Source organism: Amaranthus tricolor, chromosome 16, assembly GCF_026212465.1.
Source record: "Amaranthus tricolor cultivar Red isolate AtriRed21 chromosome 16, ASM2621246v1, whole genome shotgun sequence".
In the NCBI taxonomy this organism is placed as follows: domain Eukaryota; kingdom Viridiplantae; phylum Streptophyta; class Magnoliopsida; order Caryophyllales; family Amaranthaceae; genus Amaranthus; species Amaranthus tricolor.
The window spans coordinates 17,746,247-17,765,656 of record NC_080062.1 but is presented as its reverse complement, the minus strand read 5'-3'; the positions used below and the strand labels follow the sequence as shown (position 1 = coordinate 17,765,656).

The following is a 19,410-nucleotide window of genomic DNA, read 5'->3' as shown; positions in this document are numbered from 1 at the left end:
TTCAATTAAGTACATGACTATTAAACTATATTGTTGAAAAAAAGATAGACAGACTGGAAAGGAAAATTAATGCCATAATCTTCGACATTTTGGGGGTTATTGTTTTAAGGAATCGATGGTTTTATGAAGAAATTATTACTTTGGGGAAAATAATACAATAATAACCTTCATGCTTCATTTTATAATTCCTGATTTAAATTTTCCAACATTTCTAATTAGAATGGGCCTCTATATTATTGTTTTATCCTTTACAATAGATCCCCTCTTTAAACTAAATTTCTGAACTTTTAGCTTGGGCCCTAAATGGCGGTCCCTTTGGTCTACTCTCAGGTTCGAGCCTGAAAGTACCTTATAAGATAAGCATAGAACATTCCTTTCCTTTTCTATATCCCATTTTCTTCACTTGGTTCATATTCCCTCTAATTCAATTTAGTTGTTCCATTTGGTTTGGGCACAAATATTAAGAAAATAAGGGGATCACCTAAAATAGTAAATTCATGTGTAATATTAGGTATTTTTAATATTAAGAATTGAAAGGGATTACATAAAATAGTAGACCCATGTGCAATATTGAATATTTTTAAGATTAAGAAAATGTGGGGACCCCTTATAAATATAGGTCTGAAAATAAAAATACGAAAATAAAATAAACTTATTCAATAAAAAAATGGAACAAGTAAAAAGAATCAAATTGAATATATTTTTTTTCATTCTCTTTGATTGTTGAACCTACATATTAATACTCATACTTAATCCATACACAAACCACTAAACTCGTTTGCACCAAAAAGCAAACCATTTTACACGTAAAAACTTGTAAACAATGTTCACTAAACCTAAATGGTTTATTTCATTTCTCATTGTTATGATACTTTTCAATGATATCTCCTTCGTTTCAGCATCTCCTCCTGCAAGTAAGTATCTTAAAGTATATAACATATTCTGTACCTCAACTATCAACTTAAGTTCTTAGTTAAATTGATTACTTAAGTTCTTAGTTAAATTGATTTCTTAATGTGATATCAAAAGACAACTTGATAAGAGGTCATGTATTCGAATCTCTAACATATTCCTACAATCTCTGCCATCAGCTTATGCTATTAGTTGAGTTGATTTCTTGTTAGTATCAAAAGTTAGCATGACAAGAGGTCACGAGTATGAAGCTTCCTTGATAGTACTTGTAACTTCTTAAAACTTTCTTATCTAATTTCCATTTTTATCTCCTTATTTCCTGGTCTTATTGACAGAAATAGTAGCTGGGGTAGTCACAAACGTGGCATCTACCATCTTCAAATGGCTTTGGTCACTAAGAACTCCAGTCATCAACACAGAAAAAGGTTAGAAAAATACTTCCTTTGGATTTGATTAATTGTTCATCTAACTGATTTTATTTGGTATATATTTCTCTATATATAATGTAAAATATAATTAAGTGGGATCTTATTTAATTCGTCTGTATATTTCATAATATTACTTTTAAAAATTTTTTATCATATAAAATTAAAGATATTAAAGATTAAAATTATGCATTGAATAGCCTGAAGAATAGGAATGTAGCAACTATAAAACCAAAGGAAGTATTTAATAGAGTAAGAATTCACGGGTTCTGATTTTGGGCATGTGTAAAGTGTTGGACTACAGACGGGCACATTAAATTAAGGATATATGTTTAGATAAGAGTTTACATAAACTAATTATTGTTTAGTTCAAATACTTTATACGCGGACTAGAAAATATTGTATATTTTTGCTTCGCTACTGATTGATTATAATGTGAATGGATCAGGTATTACAAGTCGTTCATTGATGAAATTTGAAGCTGGATACAGAGTTGAGACAGTTTTTGATGGCAATAAGGTTGGTATTGAGCCTTATTCTGTAGAAATGTCTCCTACAGGGGAGCTCCTAATATTGGATTCTGCTAATAGTAATCTTTACAAGATTTCTGCCCCATTTTCAAGATCACGTAAGTCATCTTTTAAGTTTTTTTTTTTTTTTTTTAAATTTTTTTTAATTTTTTTAATCATATTATGATTATCATCATGATTTTGATTCATGAATGTTAGTTTCTAGAATATGTTTTCTAGTTTTTAATAGTTGTATTAGTCACTGTAGCAAAAACTGTTTATGAACTGATTTATTTGGCATATATACTTCTTTATGTAAAATGTAAAATATAGTCAAGTGATCTTAGTAGATTTGTTTAATATTCATAATATTAACTTTTTAAAATTTTTATCATATTAAATTAATAATATTAAAGATTAAAATTGTAAATATAGTGACTATTAAAATCAGAGAAAGTATATCTTTTTTATACTATGATCTATTATATTATGTTTTACTTCGTAAAGTTTGCAACCAAAGATCAATTGAGATTAACAAGTGTGAAGGCAATTTACACATCAGTAAATCCGCCTAAGTTGAACGCATTTAATGAGTTATTTGAGTTGAATATTTATGGCAAATATTAACGGTCTCTTTGGTTGTTACTATTAAATAATTAGAATATTAATAAAAAAATTTATTGTAGTTTAATTAACTAGAAATCTATTTGGCAATATTTATCATTACTGTTATTAATTTTCTTCATAAAATCCTTTCCAATTTATTATCACTTGAATAAATAATTTAACTGATAATAAAATAATAATATTAACTAAAGATAATACATTTTGTGAAAATTAAAATTAAATTTATTATTATTACAACTATTTAATATCAATAATCAAAACGCTGAATAATACAAGTATAGTAACCTTATTAAGTATTCACAAGCTTTTGTTTTGATTTTAGATGATTTTTAGTAGAAAAATGAAGGGATAAAGTTGATACGTGTGTTGTAGTTTATCCTTGATTCCTTGTTGAAGCATTTTAGTTTCTTGTTTTGTTTACAATTAACTTTAATAAGGTGTTGTCGGCTTACTTTAGTTTGGAACAAGACTCCTCTTTTTTTTAAAAGTATAATTTTATTATATATATCAATAAGGTTCTTTAATATTATTACCGTATCCTCTTAACAATTCTATTTTTCCGTACAATTTTTTTAAATCAAAAGTTTGGTCCAAGATCCCAACTGATTTAGAACTATAGAAGTACCTCGTTGCAAGCTTACAACTTACAAGGGTACATATAGAGTAGAGGTGTTGAATGGGTGGGGTTGGGCTGGGTTGGATCAAAATTTAAATGGGTTGGATCGGGGCGGGTCATGTCAAATGTTAAACGGAGTAGGGCGGGTCAAAGCTTGTTTAAACCCGACCCACTTTGAACCGTTTTTTAAAAGTTCATAAAATAGTTTTTTATAATGCTTTATTGCCTGTTGGGTCAACTCACTTATGTATAGAATAATATCATTTAAAAAAAGGTGGTAAATTTTTTCCGCAATTAATACTTATGATTATCCGATTCGGCCGGACCTGACCCTTTACATCAAGGCCCCGTTATTGACCAGACCCGCTAATGACCCGTTAAAATGTCACCAGACCCTTGACCCGTTGGGTCGGCCCACCCCATTGAACACCTCTAACATAGAGTATTAAAAAATTTTCAAACGAAATAATTTTATGGTGAGACCAAAGCTATTGAGTTCACCCAATTTATATTTACAATCTCAAACTGATAATTTATAACTTAAATTGATAACTTACAATCTTCAAATGACTAATTATAACTTTAAAGTGATCATTTATAATCATAAAGTGACCACCGACAATCTAAACTAATCAATTAAAAAAAAAGTTAGATTATTTAAATTAATTTTATTGTAAAACGTTCTCATACTATACTTGCTCATAGAGTAAATAAATGCCTAAATTTTTAGTACATCTTGAAACAACTTCTTATCGATAATTCCAACATATATTAGACAAAGGGGAATTCAGACTCGTGTTTATTCAGTTTATGGTTCGAGTGCTTTTAAAAAAAAGTTATGGTTGGAGTTAGGAATGGTCATGGGGCGGGTCTGGAGCGGGTCTGGCCAGATCCAGATCCGGCCGCTTTTATTTTTTTTGGATTCAGACCCGGATCCGGATCCTACGGTTTCAGAATTTTCAGACCCAGACCCGGACCCTACGGATCTGACAGGGTCTAGGGTCTTTAATGGGTCCTTAATGGGTCTTATACAAAGTCTCTTTGATTTGTCAAAATCGAATCTTTTTCGAGTCTTTTTGTATTTTTGTAAGCAACTTATTATCGTATTACAAACACTTGTTCGAGTCCATGAAATTCAAATACAAAATAATTACTAAAACGTAAAATCACTTGTCTAAATACATAATTAAAAATCAAATATAAAAGACTAAATGAGGACTTGTTTTTCTAGAAACTTCTGCTTTTGATTCTACTAATGTTGATAACGCTTTTCAAAGGATTCTCGTAGATATTTACCAAGTTATTAGGAAGAAAGCTTTGGCTGCTCAAGTACAACCTGCTGTTGTGCCTCCTGGGACTGCTATTCATATTGGGAATAACCAAAATAATAATAATAATAATAATAATAATAATAATAATCTTGACAAAAGCACCTGCTGCTCTAATATAAAATATAAAATATAAAACTTTAGGATCCGGGTCCGAGTCCGGGTCTTCACCTTAGGACTCGGACTCGGACCCGTCAAATTTTTTTTGGATACAGATCCGGACCCGGATCCGATGGGTCTAAAAAATTAAGACCCAGACCCTTAAAAAAGGGGCGGGTCCGGGGCGGGTCCAACAGGGTCCTGGACTCATGATCATCCCTAGTTAGAGTCTTTTCAAAAAAAAAAGGGTTATGGTTCGAGTCCTTTCAAAAAGAAGGTTATGGTTGGAGTCCTTTTAAAAAAGGTTATCGTTGGTGTTATTTATTAAAATCCTATTAATATTAAATTGTGTAATAAATAATACAAAAATAACAACCGAATTGATTTTTTAAAAAGGTAGTAATAAATCTATTAATTTTAATGCATGATAACAAGTGACGTACTTAGAATGGTCGTGACATTTGCCATTTTTAATTGGATTTAAAAATGTCTACATTTCAAATTTTTAATTAAGGAAATAATTAATAATTATATTAAATAAATATTTACACAATTTAATAATATTTGTTTATAATACTATACCTCAAAGTAAAAAATGAAAATAAATAAATTAATATTTAAAATCAGTCAATCACAACGAGTCAACTACCAAAAGTATGACAAATTCTTTTACATATACCAATTTGAAATATCTTTTTCAATTATAATTCTGAATTTAAGGAAAAAAAATTAATTAGTTATTAAATTAATCTGCACTTAAAAAAACGTATTATTATAGTTATTTATTTAAATAAGAATTTTAAAGAGTTTAATTACTTCAATAAAACAATTTGTATGTAAGTAAGGAACTATTTTTAAAAATATATTAATTTAGTTTATTAAATGATGTTTAATAAGTTAAATTTTAATTAGGTTAAAATTAATATCAAATAAATCAATTTAAATCGATTGAAAATAATCTTAATTCATTCATAAATAGTTAATGTATTTTATTTAATGGAAAAGGCCATTAAAAATATATTTAAGTATACTTTTAGAGTTAAATTCATTTAAATATTTTAGTAAGTTGTATTGATATCAAAGTATTAATTATTTTAGTAAAATATATAGTATTTATACATTTTTCTTAAATAAAAGAGTGTATTTTTTTTGCATCATTCTTTGAAAATTTAATTTATATGTATCATCATTAGAGGTGTTCATTCGAGTTATCGGGTCGGTTTCGAACGGGTGTCATTCGATTCGATTGTATTTCGGATCAGTTATATTTCGGATGCGTGTTGTGACGGGTCATACTCGGGTCGGGTCGATTAGTCACGGTTTGGTTGAAGATCGGTTATTTGAACTATCGGGTTAGTATCAGGTCGGTGTCGGTTAAAGTTCGTGTCAAGTTTCAATCGGTCTCGGGTTGTGATCGGTTAATAATTGGTTCGGTTTTACCAGGTACAGATTGGGTTCGTGTATTTTTCAAGTAGAATTCAGCTACGAATTGCGAATTACTAATTACTATTGATCGAATCAGTATCAGATTAAGTTGTTAGTCATTTTTTAATTGATGATAAGGTTCCTTTACTTAAAGGATAATAGTGAAAATGCAAATCAATTAGTGATAATTATTACATTGTTACTTTTACTTGTTTGACCGGAAATTAAAATTATAAAGTTCTATCAATTTTCATCTAATTCGATTAAAAGTAGTTAAAAAAACACTGACCATTGTTTATTAACTCTAAATATATGAAATCATGTATTTATAAAATTTATTTTAGTAAAATATTTATGACTTTATTAGAATAACTAATAGATGATTGAATATGAGTCAATCATACTTCTATATAAAAAATTGGTTCGAGTTTATAGCAGTTCGATCTAAACTTCGTTCGGGTTAAGTCGGTTTTAGCCTGATCGAGTTCGGTTTTGAGCATGATTTGGGACGGATATGACTCGGGTCGGTTATTATTAGGTTCGGGTAATCTCGGTTAACGGTTATGTATCAGTTAAAAAAATCTGTTACAACTCGGGTTTAGTTTTTCCATTTTCGATTGTCAACCGGTTTGTATATAGCTTTGAGTCGGATAATGTCGGTTCACTTTTAAACAACTCTAATCATCATATTAGACTCTATGCATTATACGAGCTTATAAACTAGTTTACTCTATATTTAAAATTCGCCAATAATTATTAGATGCAAGAATGTACTTAAAATTCTTCAATAGAGCTTTCAAATATATAGTGGCTTCAAGTTTATCTTGTGGGTACATTTCAAATGTGCATTCTTCATATCAAATTTGAATCGACACATTAACGAATAATTATAACCATTTTTAATTAGGGTCACATAGATATCTTCATTCTGAACACTCATTATTTTTAATTGTTCACCATACTCCTTGAATATCAATGGCGGATAGTGATTATGTCACTACTAATTTACTCCACCATTTTTACAAATACTCCCTCCTATTCAGCCTAAATGTACCATTTGACTTTTCACACTTGTCGAGGCAACATTTTAACCTTTAATATCTTAAATTATTCTTAATTAAAAATTATAAAAAGTTGATATTAATAATCCTTATATTGAGACAAATCAAACAAGATCCCACATGACTATGTTTTAACTTATTGATTTAGAGTAAAATACAAATTAAAAGTGATAAGTGAATAGTGCCAAAAATCAAATGGGACATTTAAGCTGAATAGGAGGTAGTATAATTTTTCACCCCTTTTAACTGCTTCTCTTGATTGTCCTAGTATTATGTCACATTAACTCAACTATTTTTCTTCAATTTAATTGTTCAACTGCTCGATTTTTCTCCCATTTTCGGTTATTAAACGGTTCGAGTAATGTCGATCGATAAATCTAAAAAAAAAACACATTTTCGGTTGAATAACTTTCGGTTTCGGGTCGGATTACCTTTGAATAGCTCTAAGTGTAACACCCTTACTTTTTATAACAATAAAATAATATACTTTTTATAACAATAAAATAATAAATACAAAAAGATGTAAATAATATCTCATAGCAGTGGAAAGTAAAACAGAATGTATACTCAGTAACTGTAAGGCATCAAAACAAAAATTTAAAACTAATATATTTAAGAAAAATAAATCTTCCAACACTAATTTATTAAAATACATTGATGATGTATGATCTACGTTGCCAAGCCTCATGCATTTAAAAAGGTCAAAGAACTTGTCATTATATGTTGAAAACAAAAACACAAAACATAAGCCACACCTTAGTGAAGAGTTATTTTAACGTGTCAAACAATTTATTCTATGAAAATGTTTGACTTAAAGTATATAATATACACATATAATAATCGTAAAGAAATTTAACTGTAAAATAACGGGTTATTACACTCAGCATAACCAATGTGGGCCATGATGTGCGATTTACAGTGGCGGAGCTACCTAGAGCCCACGGAGTCACATGCCCCTAGGCGTCTTTTTCTAAAAAAAAAATTCAAAGTATGCGTTTTTGTTGGTAGGAGTAAAAGTGTAAAATTAATACTGAAGTCTTTTGACTATAAATACTCCCTCATTTTAGTAATTTTGTCTTATTTATTTATTTTATCTCATTTTTTAAATTAGGTTAGTTGATTTATATTGTTCCATTTCTTTTTGTTGTATGTTGTATTTAAAATTTTAGCAAGTAAGGGTAAAATAGTTGTTAATTTTACAAATAAAACTCTACCGAAATTTCGTCCATTAATTGATGCCCCTGGCACTCTGAAACTTGGATCCGCCACAGATAATTTAGCCAATGTGTATCACGTTTTAAGGATGAATTCTTGTCATTTGCTTGAATTAAATTATAATCACAAATGACTTGCCCTATTCTTGCTTGACTTGAACATCACAAAATGAAATCAGATAGCAGACCAAAACTAGTAGCTGGATCTGCAGAAGGTTACACAGGGCATGTAGACGGCAAATTAAGAGAAGCAAGAATGTATAGCCCCAAAGCTTTCACTCTCGATGACTCTGGAAACATCTACATTGCTGACACCATGAATATGGCCATCAGGAAAATCACTGATACAGGTACTCCAGTGTAATTTCAGAATTTAATCAAACAATATATAATGTTATAAAAAGTACATTATATAGTTCCCATTATAATTGTTTAATTAGTCTATTGATATAGAACAGTGTAATTGGAATAATTGTGATTTATTGCATCCATATATATATATATATATATATATATATATATATATATATATATATATATATGAGATTATCCGAAAAATATAAAATTGTAAATATGGTAAATGTCAAAATGCAAATCAGTAAAATCTCATTATAATTTTTTAAACAATGCATCTATATACAATAGTGTAATTGGAATAATTGTAATTTATTGCATCCATAAATATATTAGTTTTTCCAAAAATATGTATTTGTGAATATGGTAAGTGTGAAAATACAAATTAGTGAAATTCTTTATATTAGTATCGTCCAATGGAAAAAAGACAAATGACATGCTCACAATCAGACTCTTTTTTTTGATATAATTTAGTAAAATTAATAGAACGTATGATTAACTTATTCTGAAATAGGTGTTCAACGGGGCAGGTCGACCTAATGGGTCAAACGTTCAACCGCATTTTAACGGGTCATTAGCGGGTCGGGTCAATAACTGGTTGGGTCATTGACGTGCTTTAGTGTAAAGGGTTGGATCGGGCCGGATCGGATAATTATAAGAATTGGTGGAAATAAAATATTTTATCACTTTTTAAATTTAATATGATATTATTATATATATAAGTGGGTCGATCCAACGGGCTATAAAGTAGAATATAAAACTATTTTATGAACTTTTAAAAACGGATCAAAGTGGGTTCGAATTTAAACGGACTTTGACCCGCCCCGGCCCGTTTAACATTTGATATGACCCAACTCGACCCAACCCATTTAAATTTTGTCCCGCCCCGCCTTAACCCGACTTGTTAAACACCTGTACTTGTAACTGATTGTGATATATTGTGAGGAAAAGTGTAACGAGAGGAGTATAACATGTGTTGAGAATTGAGATTATAACTCCACTTAAATTCTTGATTAAGATGGTCTTCTGACAGGTATTCGAACCAAATTTTAGTTAAGCCGAAATATGTAACCCCACCATTTGTTATGTGCTAACTCTATCATAGGCAATTATGTCTTTTGAGTCTACCAATCATTTTTGGTTAAGAGATTTTAAGATGGAGCATCCATTGGAAACAAAATAGTTAAGACATATTCTTTAATTTTAAGAAGGTGCATTCAAAGAAAACAAATTATGTTCTTGTTGAAGGAAATAAACATTAGTATTGAAGGATGAAATGATGATGACTTGAGTTTTGTAATTATGGTCGTGGTGTTACATGCTCGGGATGGTCATGGGTCGAGTCTATGTCGAATCCAATCGAACCTGTACCTAGACCATTAATATTTGATGATGGACCCATATATGGACTCGTACCTTTAGAGTCTGAAAATATCGGAATCAAACCCAAACCCAGGGGTAGGTTTTGATTTATTTATTCATACTTAAACATTTATTTGCATTTTAAAGATTTCATTAGTATTAAAATGAGTCTATGACTTGTATATACGTCTAAATTGAGTCAAAAAAATATAAAAATAGGTTTAGAAAGATATTTAAAATGATTTTGGATTGTATAATTGGTCGGGTCTAAAGCGGGTCTGACGGGTTTGGGACATGTCTAGCAGGTTTAGGTCTTAAATGGGTCTAAAGAGAGAAACTTTAATGGGTTCGGATCCAAACACATCTATTTTTAGACTTAGAACCGAATCGATATCCGCTAGGTCTCAAAAATTGATCTCAGACCCTAAAAATAAAGGTGGGTGTAAAGTGGATCCAATAGGATCATTGACCCATGACCATCCATAGTTACAGGACATATTATAGTAGATGAATTTTGGACCCTAAAGTTTGGTGTAATAGTATCCAAACCAAACCTTAGGCATTTGTTTTGATAGGTAAAGAACCTTCAATGAATGATTTCAACTTTTCTTGAGTTTGTATTGAGCTTTCATACTCTCCTATCTTTGAAACGCATAATAAATACATGAGCTTATGCAAATAGATTGCGATATTATTCAAGTTCATTAGTGTGCCTTTAAATCATTTTGAACATTTCTTGAACATCTTATGCATTGTTTAAGGAATTACTACTATAGCTGGGGGTAAATGGAGCCATGGAGGAGCTCATATGGATGGAAGTAATGAAGATGCGAAATTCTCCGATGATTTCGACGTGACTTATGTAAGAAGCCGATGCTCACTTCTAGTCACAGACAGAGGAAACCAAGCCATCCGAGAAATCCAACTCAATGATGTTGATTGTTCTTATGAGCAGCCACCAGTCCAAGATGAGCAACATGAAGAAAACTTATTTTTAGGTATTTTTTACAAAATTTTAGCCTAATTTTAAACATAGAATCAATATCTTATACAAGTTAACAAAAATAGAGAGTATCTTTTCCATCATTCAGGTGGTGCAGTACTTGTTGTGGCTGCTTTTTTTGGTTATATGCTGGCCTTGCTTAAACAGAGAGTACAAGCCTTATTTTCTACCAAGAGAGTAAGAAATTTCGCTGGACTAATAGACTAATGTAAAATTGCTTATTATATCATTTGGGTTTCTTGTTTATGTCAAGTTATAGATGATGTTTGCGATTAAAGGTCAATTTAAAATGACCGCTTTATTATACATGAGTAAGGTTACACATGTAAATCCAAACCCCGCCTAAGAAGAAGCCACTTATTATTAATACAATGATATAACGTTAGATTAAGAATTTAATATGTTACTTTATTTCATTTATGGTTATAAATTCCAATGTAAAAAGAGCATAGTATGTTCAAAGCATGTGCAAGGTGTTTGACTACAAGGCCCCTTAAATTAAGGGACCTTTAAATATTAGATAACTAAATTATAAGTTACTTTTGATATAATTCAATCAAATGTTTTTAGGCCTTAAAACCTCATAAAACTATAGCATTAACAGAAAGTCTCGTATAAGACTGTCTCACTATGAGACAAGTCCATATAATTAGTCAAGTTCTCTAATTGATCACTTTCGGGTTGTAAGTGATCATTTTAAGGTTATAAGTGATTGACTATAAAAAGTAATCAATCTAAAATTGTAAGTGATTATTTTAAGGTTATAAGTATTTACTTTAAGAAGATAAGTGTACATTGAGTCAACCCAATATAGATAATTTCATTGTGAGAACTTCTCATTTATGAGTTTTTGCGACTTTAAAAGCGACTAGAAAATTATTGTGTATTTCAAAAAAAAAAAAAAAAAAATCAAGTATTGTTGTTTCGACTACATTGCTCGAGTATCTAACTAGTTCAAATAAGTTCAGATAAGTTGAATTTAGTTATCATTTAATTGTTATCTAATTCTCCATCAGGATCCAAGGATGAAAATGAATAACAATCATGCTATAACACCAGGATATCAGAGACCTCCAATAGTAGTAAAGCCTACACTAATGCCACCACAAGATGAATATGAAGAAGAGGATGAAGGCTTATTTTTCTCATTTGGGAGACTAATAATCAATGCAACTTCCTCTGTTGCTGAAGTTTTAGTTGGTTTATTATCCTTAGGCTTCAGGAAGAAGAAACCGCGCCATCATGACTTACGATATTTTCAGCACCTAAATCGACATCCTAATCATGCTTGGCCTATGCACAATGGTTATGTCATAAGAGAAGAGGATGAAATTCCGGGACTAGAAATGAGGACTCCTATTGTACGAAAACCATATCCCGAACCACAGGTTATACAAAGCCAGGCTTGTTTTGAAGGGCGGGATGCTGAGTTTCAGCAGCATCCCGCCAAGATTAAGCCTCAAGAAGTCGTGCAGAAAGAACAGCAGCAACAGCAGCAGCAGCAGAAGCAGAAGCAAAAGCAGAAAAACGTCGAGTCGTGTAAAGCAAAGACGTCTAGTGAGAAAGGGTCTGAAAAGAGTGAGATTGTGTTCGGGGCAGTTCAACAACAAGATGGAAGGCGTGAGGCAATGGTGATCAAAGCTGTTGATTATAGTGATCCTGTCTATAATCAACACAACATTAGGCCTAGAGTGAACTACATGGGTTACTCTGCATATAGTTATTCATAAAATTTATGACATGCTTCACTAAGGAGAAAAGTAAAAGAATTCTTAAGTTTTTGTGTAATATGTTTACTAAGTTTTGTATGGAAATGGATAGTACTCTATGAACAGCATGTTTTTTCAGTAAATATGAATGAATGTATGTTCTAAAACTTCATACACTAATATCCTGACATGAAGATTTGGGAATGGATGATTATCTTTATGGGAAATTAATTGCTCAAAGATTTGAAAAGTAAAATAAAATATGGTATGAAGGAGCATATTGATGTAGATACCCTGGGTCTCAATCATCAGCTTAAAATTTTGATTGAGTTAGTTTCTTGACATAGTATCAAAAGTCAATGTGAGAAAAATGTTATGTGTTTGAATCTTATCCACCAAGTGGAATATTTCTCGCTGGGTATGAGTAGGACTTTTGTTACGTTGCAATCCTAGCCCAAAGGGCTCTCGTTCCTTAAGGTGGTATTAAAAGCAACGTGATATAAAGGTCACGAGTTTGAACTTTTACTACCTCTCAAATTCAATTGAATATTTCTCGCTAAGTATAAAGCGTGTTTGTGTTACATCCCACTACTAGGCCAAAGGACTCTGGTGTGTTGGCTTCAACCATCAACTTAAGTTTTTAGTTAAGTTGGTTCTTTGACATGGTATCAGAAACCAATGTGACAAAAAGATTATGGGTTTGAATTTCACACACCCCTTAAATTCAAGTGGAAATTTCTTGACGAGCATGTAAAGAGCATTCCACTTCTAACCCAAAAGACTCTTGTGTGAAGAGGTGTATTAGTGTATGTAACATATTCTAGGCTTCAACTATCAACTTAAGCTTTTACTAGAGTTGGTTCCTTGACATGGTATCAGAAGCTAACGTGACAAAAATATTGTGGGTTTGGATTTCAGCCACCCCTCAAATTTAAGAGGAAAATTTCTCGCTAGATATGAAGAGGGTCAGTGCTACGTTGCACTTTTAAACCAAAAGGTACTCGTTTAAGGAGGCGCGTTAGAGTATATTATTCTAGGACTCCACCATCAACGTAAGCTTTTAGTTAATTTGAGTCCTTACAATTAGAAAACAAGCTCCATAGAATTTTTTTGCCATTTCTGCATCTGAAACAATGTATATGTAATAATATGTATAATAATTTAAGTAATGGTATTACCAATACAACATTTATTGAATCAAACAACCATTTAGTTGTCACTTAGAGCGTATAATGGTCATCGGAAATTATAATTAATTAAATTAAACAATGAATTTGATTAAATTAATTTGAGAATATCCCAAGGTTGCAAAGTTTATGTTTTGAGCAAAACGTAGTGTTCACGGATCGTGAAACAACTCGCGGCTCGCGAGAAAAGAAGGAAAAGCTACTTTTTTGTAGAAACAGCAGGTTGCGGTTCGTGACCTAACTAGCGGCCCGCGCGTTACGCACTGTTTTGCGGATTCTTCTTTGCAAAGTTAGTTTATCCGTTTGTTAGTTATAATGTAACTACCAACGGTTAAATATGGTTATATTAACTAGATATATTAGAATGGTTTGGTTCAAAGACGACATTAGGATGGTTTGGTTCAAAGACGACATTAGTTCGTGAATCAATCCTGTGTTTCATGGATTAACATGTTACTTCGTGAAAAAGTGTAAGCTATTCTATAAATATAAAAGGCTTGTGTGGTTATTTTGATGATGCAATTTCTGATTTCTTTTCTTCTCGAGCACTTTACATAGAGAACTTGCAATCCCCGATTGTAATTGTTCCGTATCTTCTTCCATTTAAGTTTACCTTACATCTTTCTAGATTCCGTGATAGGAATTTAGTGTATCTCTTTGTATCTTAGAACATATTTCCGGTTTATTCCCAAGCACCGTAGTAGGTAGGAAATGATGTTTTAGGAAAGAGCATCTCACCTAGAATTAATATCAAGTTCAAACAAAATCTTCTTGTTACTTTTTTCGGTATTGAAGATCGGTTTCTCGGAGTTCTCGGTGGTGTACATAAGCATGGTTCTTGATTGTCATATGTAATTTGTTTTCTTCTACAAAGTTGTAACTTTATTTTATTGTTTATTTAATAAATAAAGTAACATTTTACAATAATCTAAACATCAGTTTCTTTGAATTACGATATGGCAGGATTTGAATACCTACTTTGTCATACTTGACAAGTTTGTAGGCAATGAGTTTAGGAGATGGAAAAAAAAATGCTTTTTCTCTTAACTACTTTAATAGTTGCTTATGTGATTAGTACACTAAGGCCTAGTGGAAAGGAAGATGAGACTCTGAAGGATATTCGTGCTAGAAGTAAATGGGATAATGACGACTTTATCTATATGGGGCACATACTTAATTGTATGAGTGATACTCTCTTTGATGTTTAGAAAAATGCTGAATCCGCTCAAGAAATATGGTCCTTACTTGAAAGTAAATATATGGCCAAAGATGCATTAAGCAAAAATTTTCTTGTAAGTAATTTCAATAATTTTAAGTTTGATGATAATCGCCCTATTATGGAACAATTTAATGTGATACAAAGGTTGTATGATAATCTTAAAAGGCATGACATAAATATGGATAAACTCTTTGTGTCTCTAGTATTATTGATAAATTACCACTATCATGGAAAGATGTTAGGAGTACCCTAAAACAAAAAAAAGGAGGAAATTGATCTTACCCAACTTGCCACCCATCTTCTCATAGAAGTTGGGATCCGTGAGCAAGAGAAAGGGAAGGATCCATCCTCGGTTTCTACTACTAACATGGTAGGAGAAAATTCAAACAAGTCTAAACTTGTGAAGAATAAGAAAAGGGGCTCGAGTTCTTTCAAGGGGAAATCTACAAATTTTTCCAAGAAACCTACGGTTGGTGGGTGTTGTTTTTGCGGAAAACCGGGACATCGTAAGAAAGATTGTTTTTTTTTCAAGAAAAAGAATGGTAACAAGGGTGAGGCTTCTAATAGCCAAGATCCCGTGAATGACGGTATTTCTTCACAATCAACTAAGATTAATTCTAATTTGGAATTAAATAGAACAAATTATAATATTTGTTGTGTGAAGGATGATTCATGGTACATCGATTCGGGTGCCTATAGGCACATTTGTATGGATAGGAGATGGTTCAAGACCTTTCACAAGTGTGATGGTGATGAGTTTCTCTATATGGGAAATAATTCTACTATTCAAGTTCTTGAAAAAGGTTCGGTTGAACTGCATTTCATTTCGAGGAACCGTCTTACTTTGAAGGAAGTGATGTTTGCTCCTAAGATTGCAAAGAATTTAGTGTTGGGGCTGACCTTGAATCGTATGGGATATAAATTAGTATTCGAATCAGATTGATGTGTAATTAGTAGGGGTGGTGTATTTATTGGAAGATGTTATTTAAATTGTAATTTATTTACACTTTATATTAAGACATATTTAGATAATAGTTTATTTCATGTTTATGACAATAATGTAAATATGTATGTATTATGGCACAATAGACATGTCCTGTAAATTATGAAAGTATGAAATATATGGGTAAATTAGATATTATTCCTATGTGTGGCTTTGATAATCAAAAATGTAGTACTTGCATGTTAAATAAGATCACTAGTATTCCTTTTAAGAAAGTTGAAAGAACTTTTAACATTCTTGATTTAATTTATAGTGACTTGTGTGATTTCCATAGTACTCCATCTTTAGGTTACGAAACATACACACTAGTGGAAAAAATTGTATTTGCTGCTCATCATTTGCTGCGGTTTTTGTATATTCGCAGTAATAAATAGGAAAATGAATTAGGAAAAAAAAAACATTAATTGCTGCGGTTTTCCATGGGACCGCAGCAAATAACCCTTCACAATACATTAATTGCTCCGGTTTTGCTTGAACCGCAGCAAATAACTCTTCACAAATATATTAATTGCTCCGATTTTGCTTGAACCGCAGCAAATAACCCTTCACAATACATTTATTGCTCTGATTTTGCTTGAACCGCAGCAAATAACTCTTCACAAAAATATTAATTGCTCCGGTTTTGCTTGAACCGCAGCAGATAACCCTTCACAAATTTTTTAATTGCTCCGGTTTACTTTGAACCGCAGCAAATGACCGTTGGGCATTAATTTAATTAAAAACCCGCCAGTTTCTTTTCTCACAAAACCCTTCACAAATACGTATACAGTACACTTTGCTTTGTTCTCTCAAACGAACCCATTGAAAAAAACGCTTCATCTTCATCTTCATTTGCTTTGTTCCTCTTCTTCATCTTCACAAACGTATAAGATTAAGCATCAAGATTTGTGTTCGTTTCTTATTCATCATCATTCTAGAAATCAAACTTCTTGTTCACAAACGTAAATTCTTGCTGCTGTTCTTCTATTGTGTTGTTGTTCATCATCATTCTTCAAAACCGTTTGTAACCAAAGGTATTTGGTCTTCTTCATCTTCAAAACTCAAGAATTAAGGTATTATTTCTCTTTTTAATTTCAATACATACGAAAAACCTTTAAAATGTGGTTTGTTAATCTACTGCATATGAAAAACCTTCAAATCTTAAAGGTCTTGTTCATCTAATACTGCTTTAAAAATCTACTGCATATGAATTATTATTATATTTCTCTTTTTAATGTGCTTTGCATACGAATTATTCTTCTACTACATAAGAATTATTCTTTTATTGCATACGAATTATGAAAATTAGTGTTAATTATTTTTTTTTTCTTTGTAGATTATTACATAACCCACGAAATCAAGGTAATTTCTATTTGTTTTGTAAATTTGCAAGTTTATATTTTTATTGTTTCACTTGTAATTTAGTAGTTTAGTTAAAAATGTGCTTTGTTAATTAATTATTTGCATATTTAATAATTATTTGTGAATGTGGTTTGTGTGTGGTTTGTTAAATATTTGCATATTTTGTTAAAAATGTGATTTGTTGTTATACTTGTCTTTAATTATTAGAATTAGAATACTTATATTTCTAAGGTTAAATGATTTAATTTTATTATTTATATTTTGAATGTTATATTTCTAAGGTTATACAATGTTAATTATTCAAAGTATATATTTTTTGGGTTAAATATGTTTGTTATAAATAAGTATATATGTTTAAAAGTTGTGTATTAGTTTTGTTTTGAATAAATTAATCACACTAATTAGGATGACAAAAGATCAATCTTGGATGTATGTAAGCATTGAATCGTCGGAATATATTGATGGCGTATTAGAATTTTGTAGTATTGCGGTTGAACATCAAGTTAGGACGGGGGAGTTGGTTTTTATTGCCCATGTGTCAGTTGTGGCAATGTATCAAAGGTAGATAGTGTTGATATCTTTAGGGAGCACATACTTCGACGTGGGTTTAGGGCTCAATATCATGTTTGGGTTTGGCATGGTGAGGAGAGAGTTTACAAAGAGAAAAGTGTTGTTGAGGACGTCAATAATGTGGCCGATGTCAATGAGGATGTAGTAGATCATGTTGATGGGTATGAGACAGATGAAGAGAATGTCGATGAGGATGTGGATCATGTTTATGAGATGATGGAGGGAGTCGAGGATGAGTTAGGAAAACGTTCTCGTGTTTTTGACTTGTTGACAGAGGCTTCTCAAAAGCCTTTGTACCCTGGATTTACAAAGTTCACCAAACTAACAGCAGTGTTGACAATTTTCAACATTAAGTCAGAGTTCAATTGGAGTGACGCTAGTTTCACAATGTTATTAGAAGCGTTAGGTGAGATGCTTCCTGAGAGAAATGAAAGTCAACATATTATGCCAAAAAGCTCATGTGTCCTTTCGGCTTAGAGTACCAGAAGATTCATTCGTGTCCGAATGATTGTGTGTTATATCGGAATGAGCAAGTTTTATTTTTGAAATTGAACTTATCTTTTGATTTTTAAAGTCACCTAATCTCTAATTTGTTGATTTTAAATTTGCGTTTGTAGTTTGCATTGGATACTTTTGGTCATATGTCCTTTAACGAACACTGTGCACGTCTTTGACTCATTACAAAAAACCTCAAAACCCGCCTCGCAACACAAAATTCAAAGCGTTGTTGAATGCGTACGTAATATTAATTATTTTACCAATTTGATTTAATTAAGTGTTATATATATATATATATATATATATATATATATATATATATATATATATATATATATACATATATATATAATATATATATACATATATATATAATATATATATATATATATATATATATATATATATATATATATATATATATATTATATATGTATATATATATATATATATATATATATATATATATATATATATATATATATTATATATGTATATATATATCTATATATATATATATATATATATATATATATATATATATATATATATATATATATATATATATATATATATACATATATATATATATATATATATATATATATATATACATATATATATATATATATATATATATATATATATATATATATATATATATATATATATATATATATATATATATATATATATATATATAGATATATATATACATATATATATATATATATATATATATATATATATATATATATATATATATATATATATATATATATATATATATATATATATATATATATATATATATATATATATATATATATATATATATATATATATGTATATGGACCTCTTGAGTTTTGATGATGACTACACTTTAGCAAATATGTGTTTAGAGATTTTGTGCAGGTCGATATCCGATTAATTGTGATCGTTGATAGT

General features: G+C 30.5%; 1 protein-coding gene across 1 annotated transcript; it reads left to right on the top strand.

The window, feature by feature from the left end:
- The first annotated feature begins 773 nt into the window (after positions 1–773).
- Positions 774–12,774, top strand: LOC130802708 (uncharacterized). Its single transcript, XM_057666743.1, has 7 exons — positions 774–914; positions 1,248–1,337; positions 1,786–1,965; positions 8,396–8,566; positions 10,694–10,930; positions 11,024–11,112; positions 11,952–12,774. The coding sequence occupies exons 1-7, from the start codon at positions 824–826 to the stop codon at positions 12,663–12,665; spliced, it is 1,572 nt and encodes a 523-aa protein (XP_057522726.1). The 5' UTR covers positions 774–823; the 3' UTR covers positions 12,666–12,774.
- Positions 12,775–19,410: the final 6,636 nt, after the last annotated feature.

Excerpts from the sequence above, each read along its gene's own strand:
- LOC130802708 (XM_057666743.1), top strand. The coding sequence starts at position 824 with ATGTTCACTAAACCTAAATGGTTTATTTCATTTCTCATTGTTATGATA. Across the intron at positions 1,338-1,785 it reads AGTCATCAACACAGAAAAAG|GTATTACAAGTCGTTCATTG; the intron begins GTTAGAAAAATA and ends TGAATGGATCAG. Across the intron at positions 1,966-8,395 it reads TGCCCCATTTTCAAGATCAC|ATAGCAGACCAAAACTAGTA; the intron begins GTAAGTCATCTT and ends AAATGAAATCAG.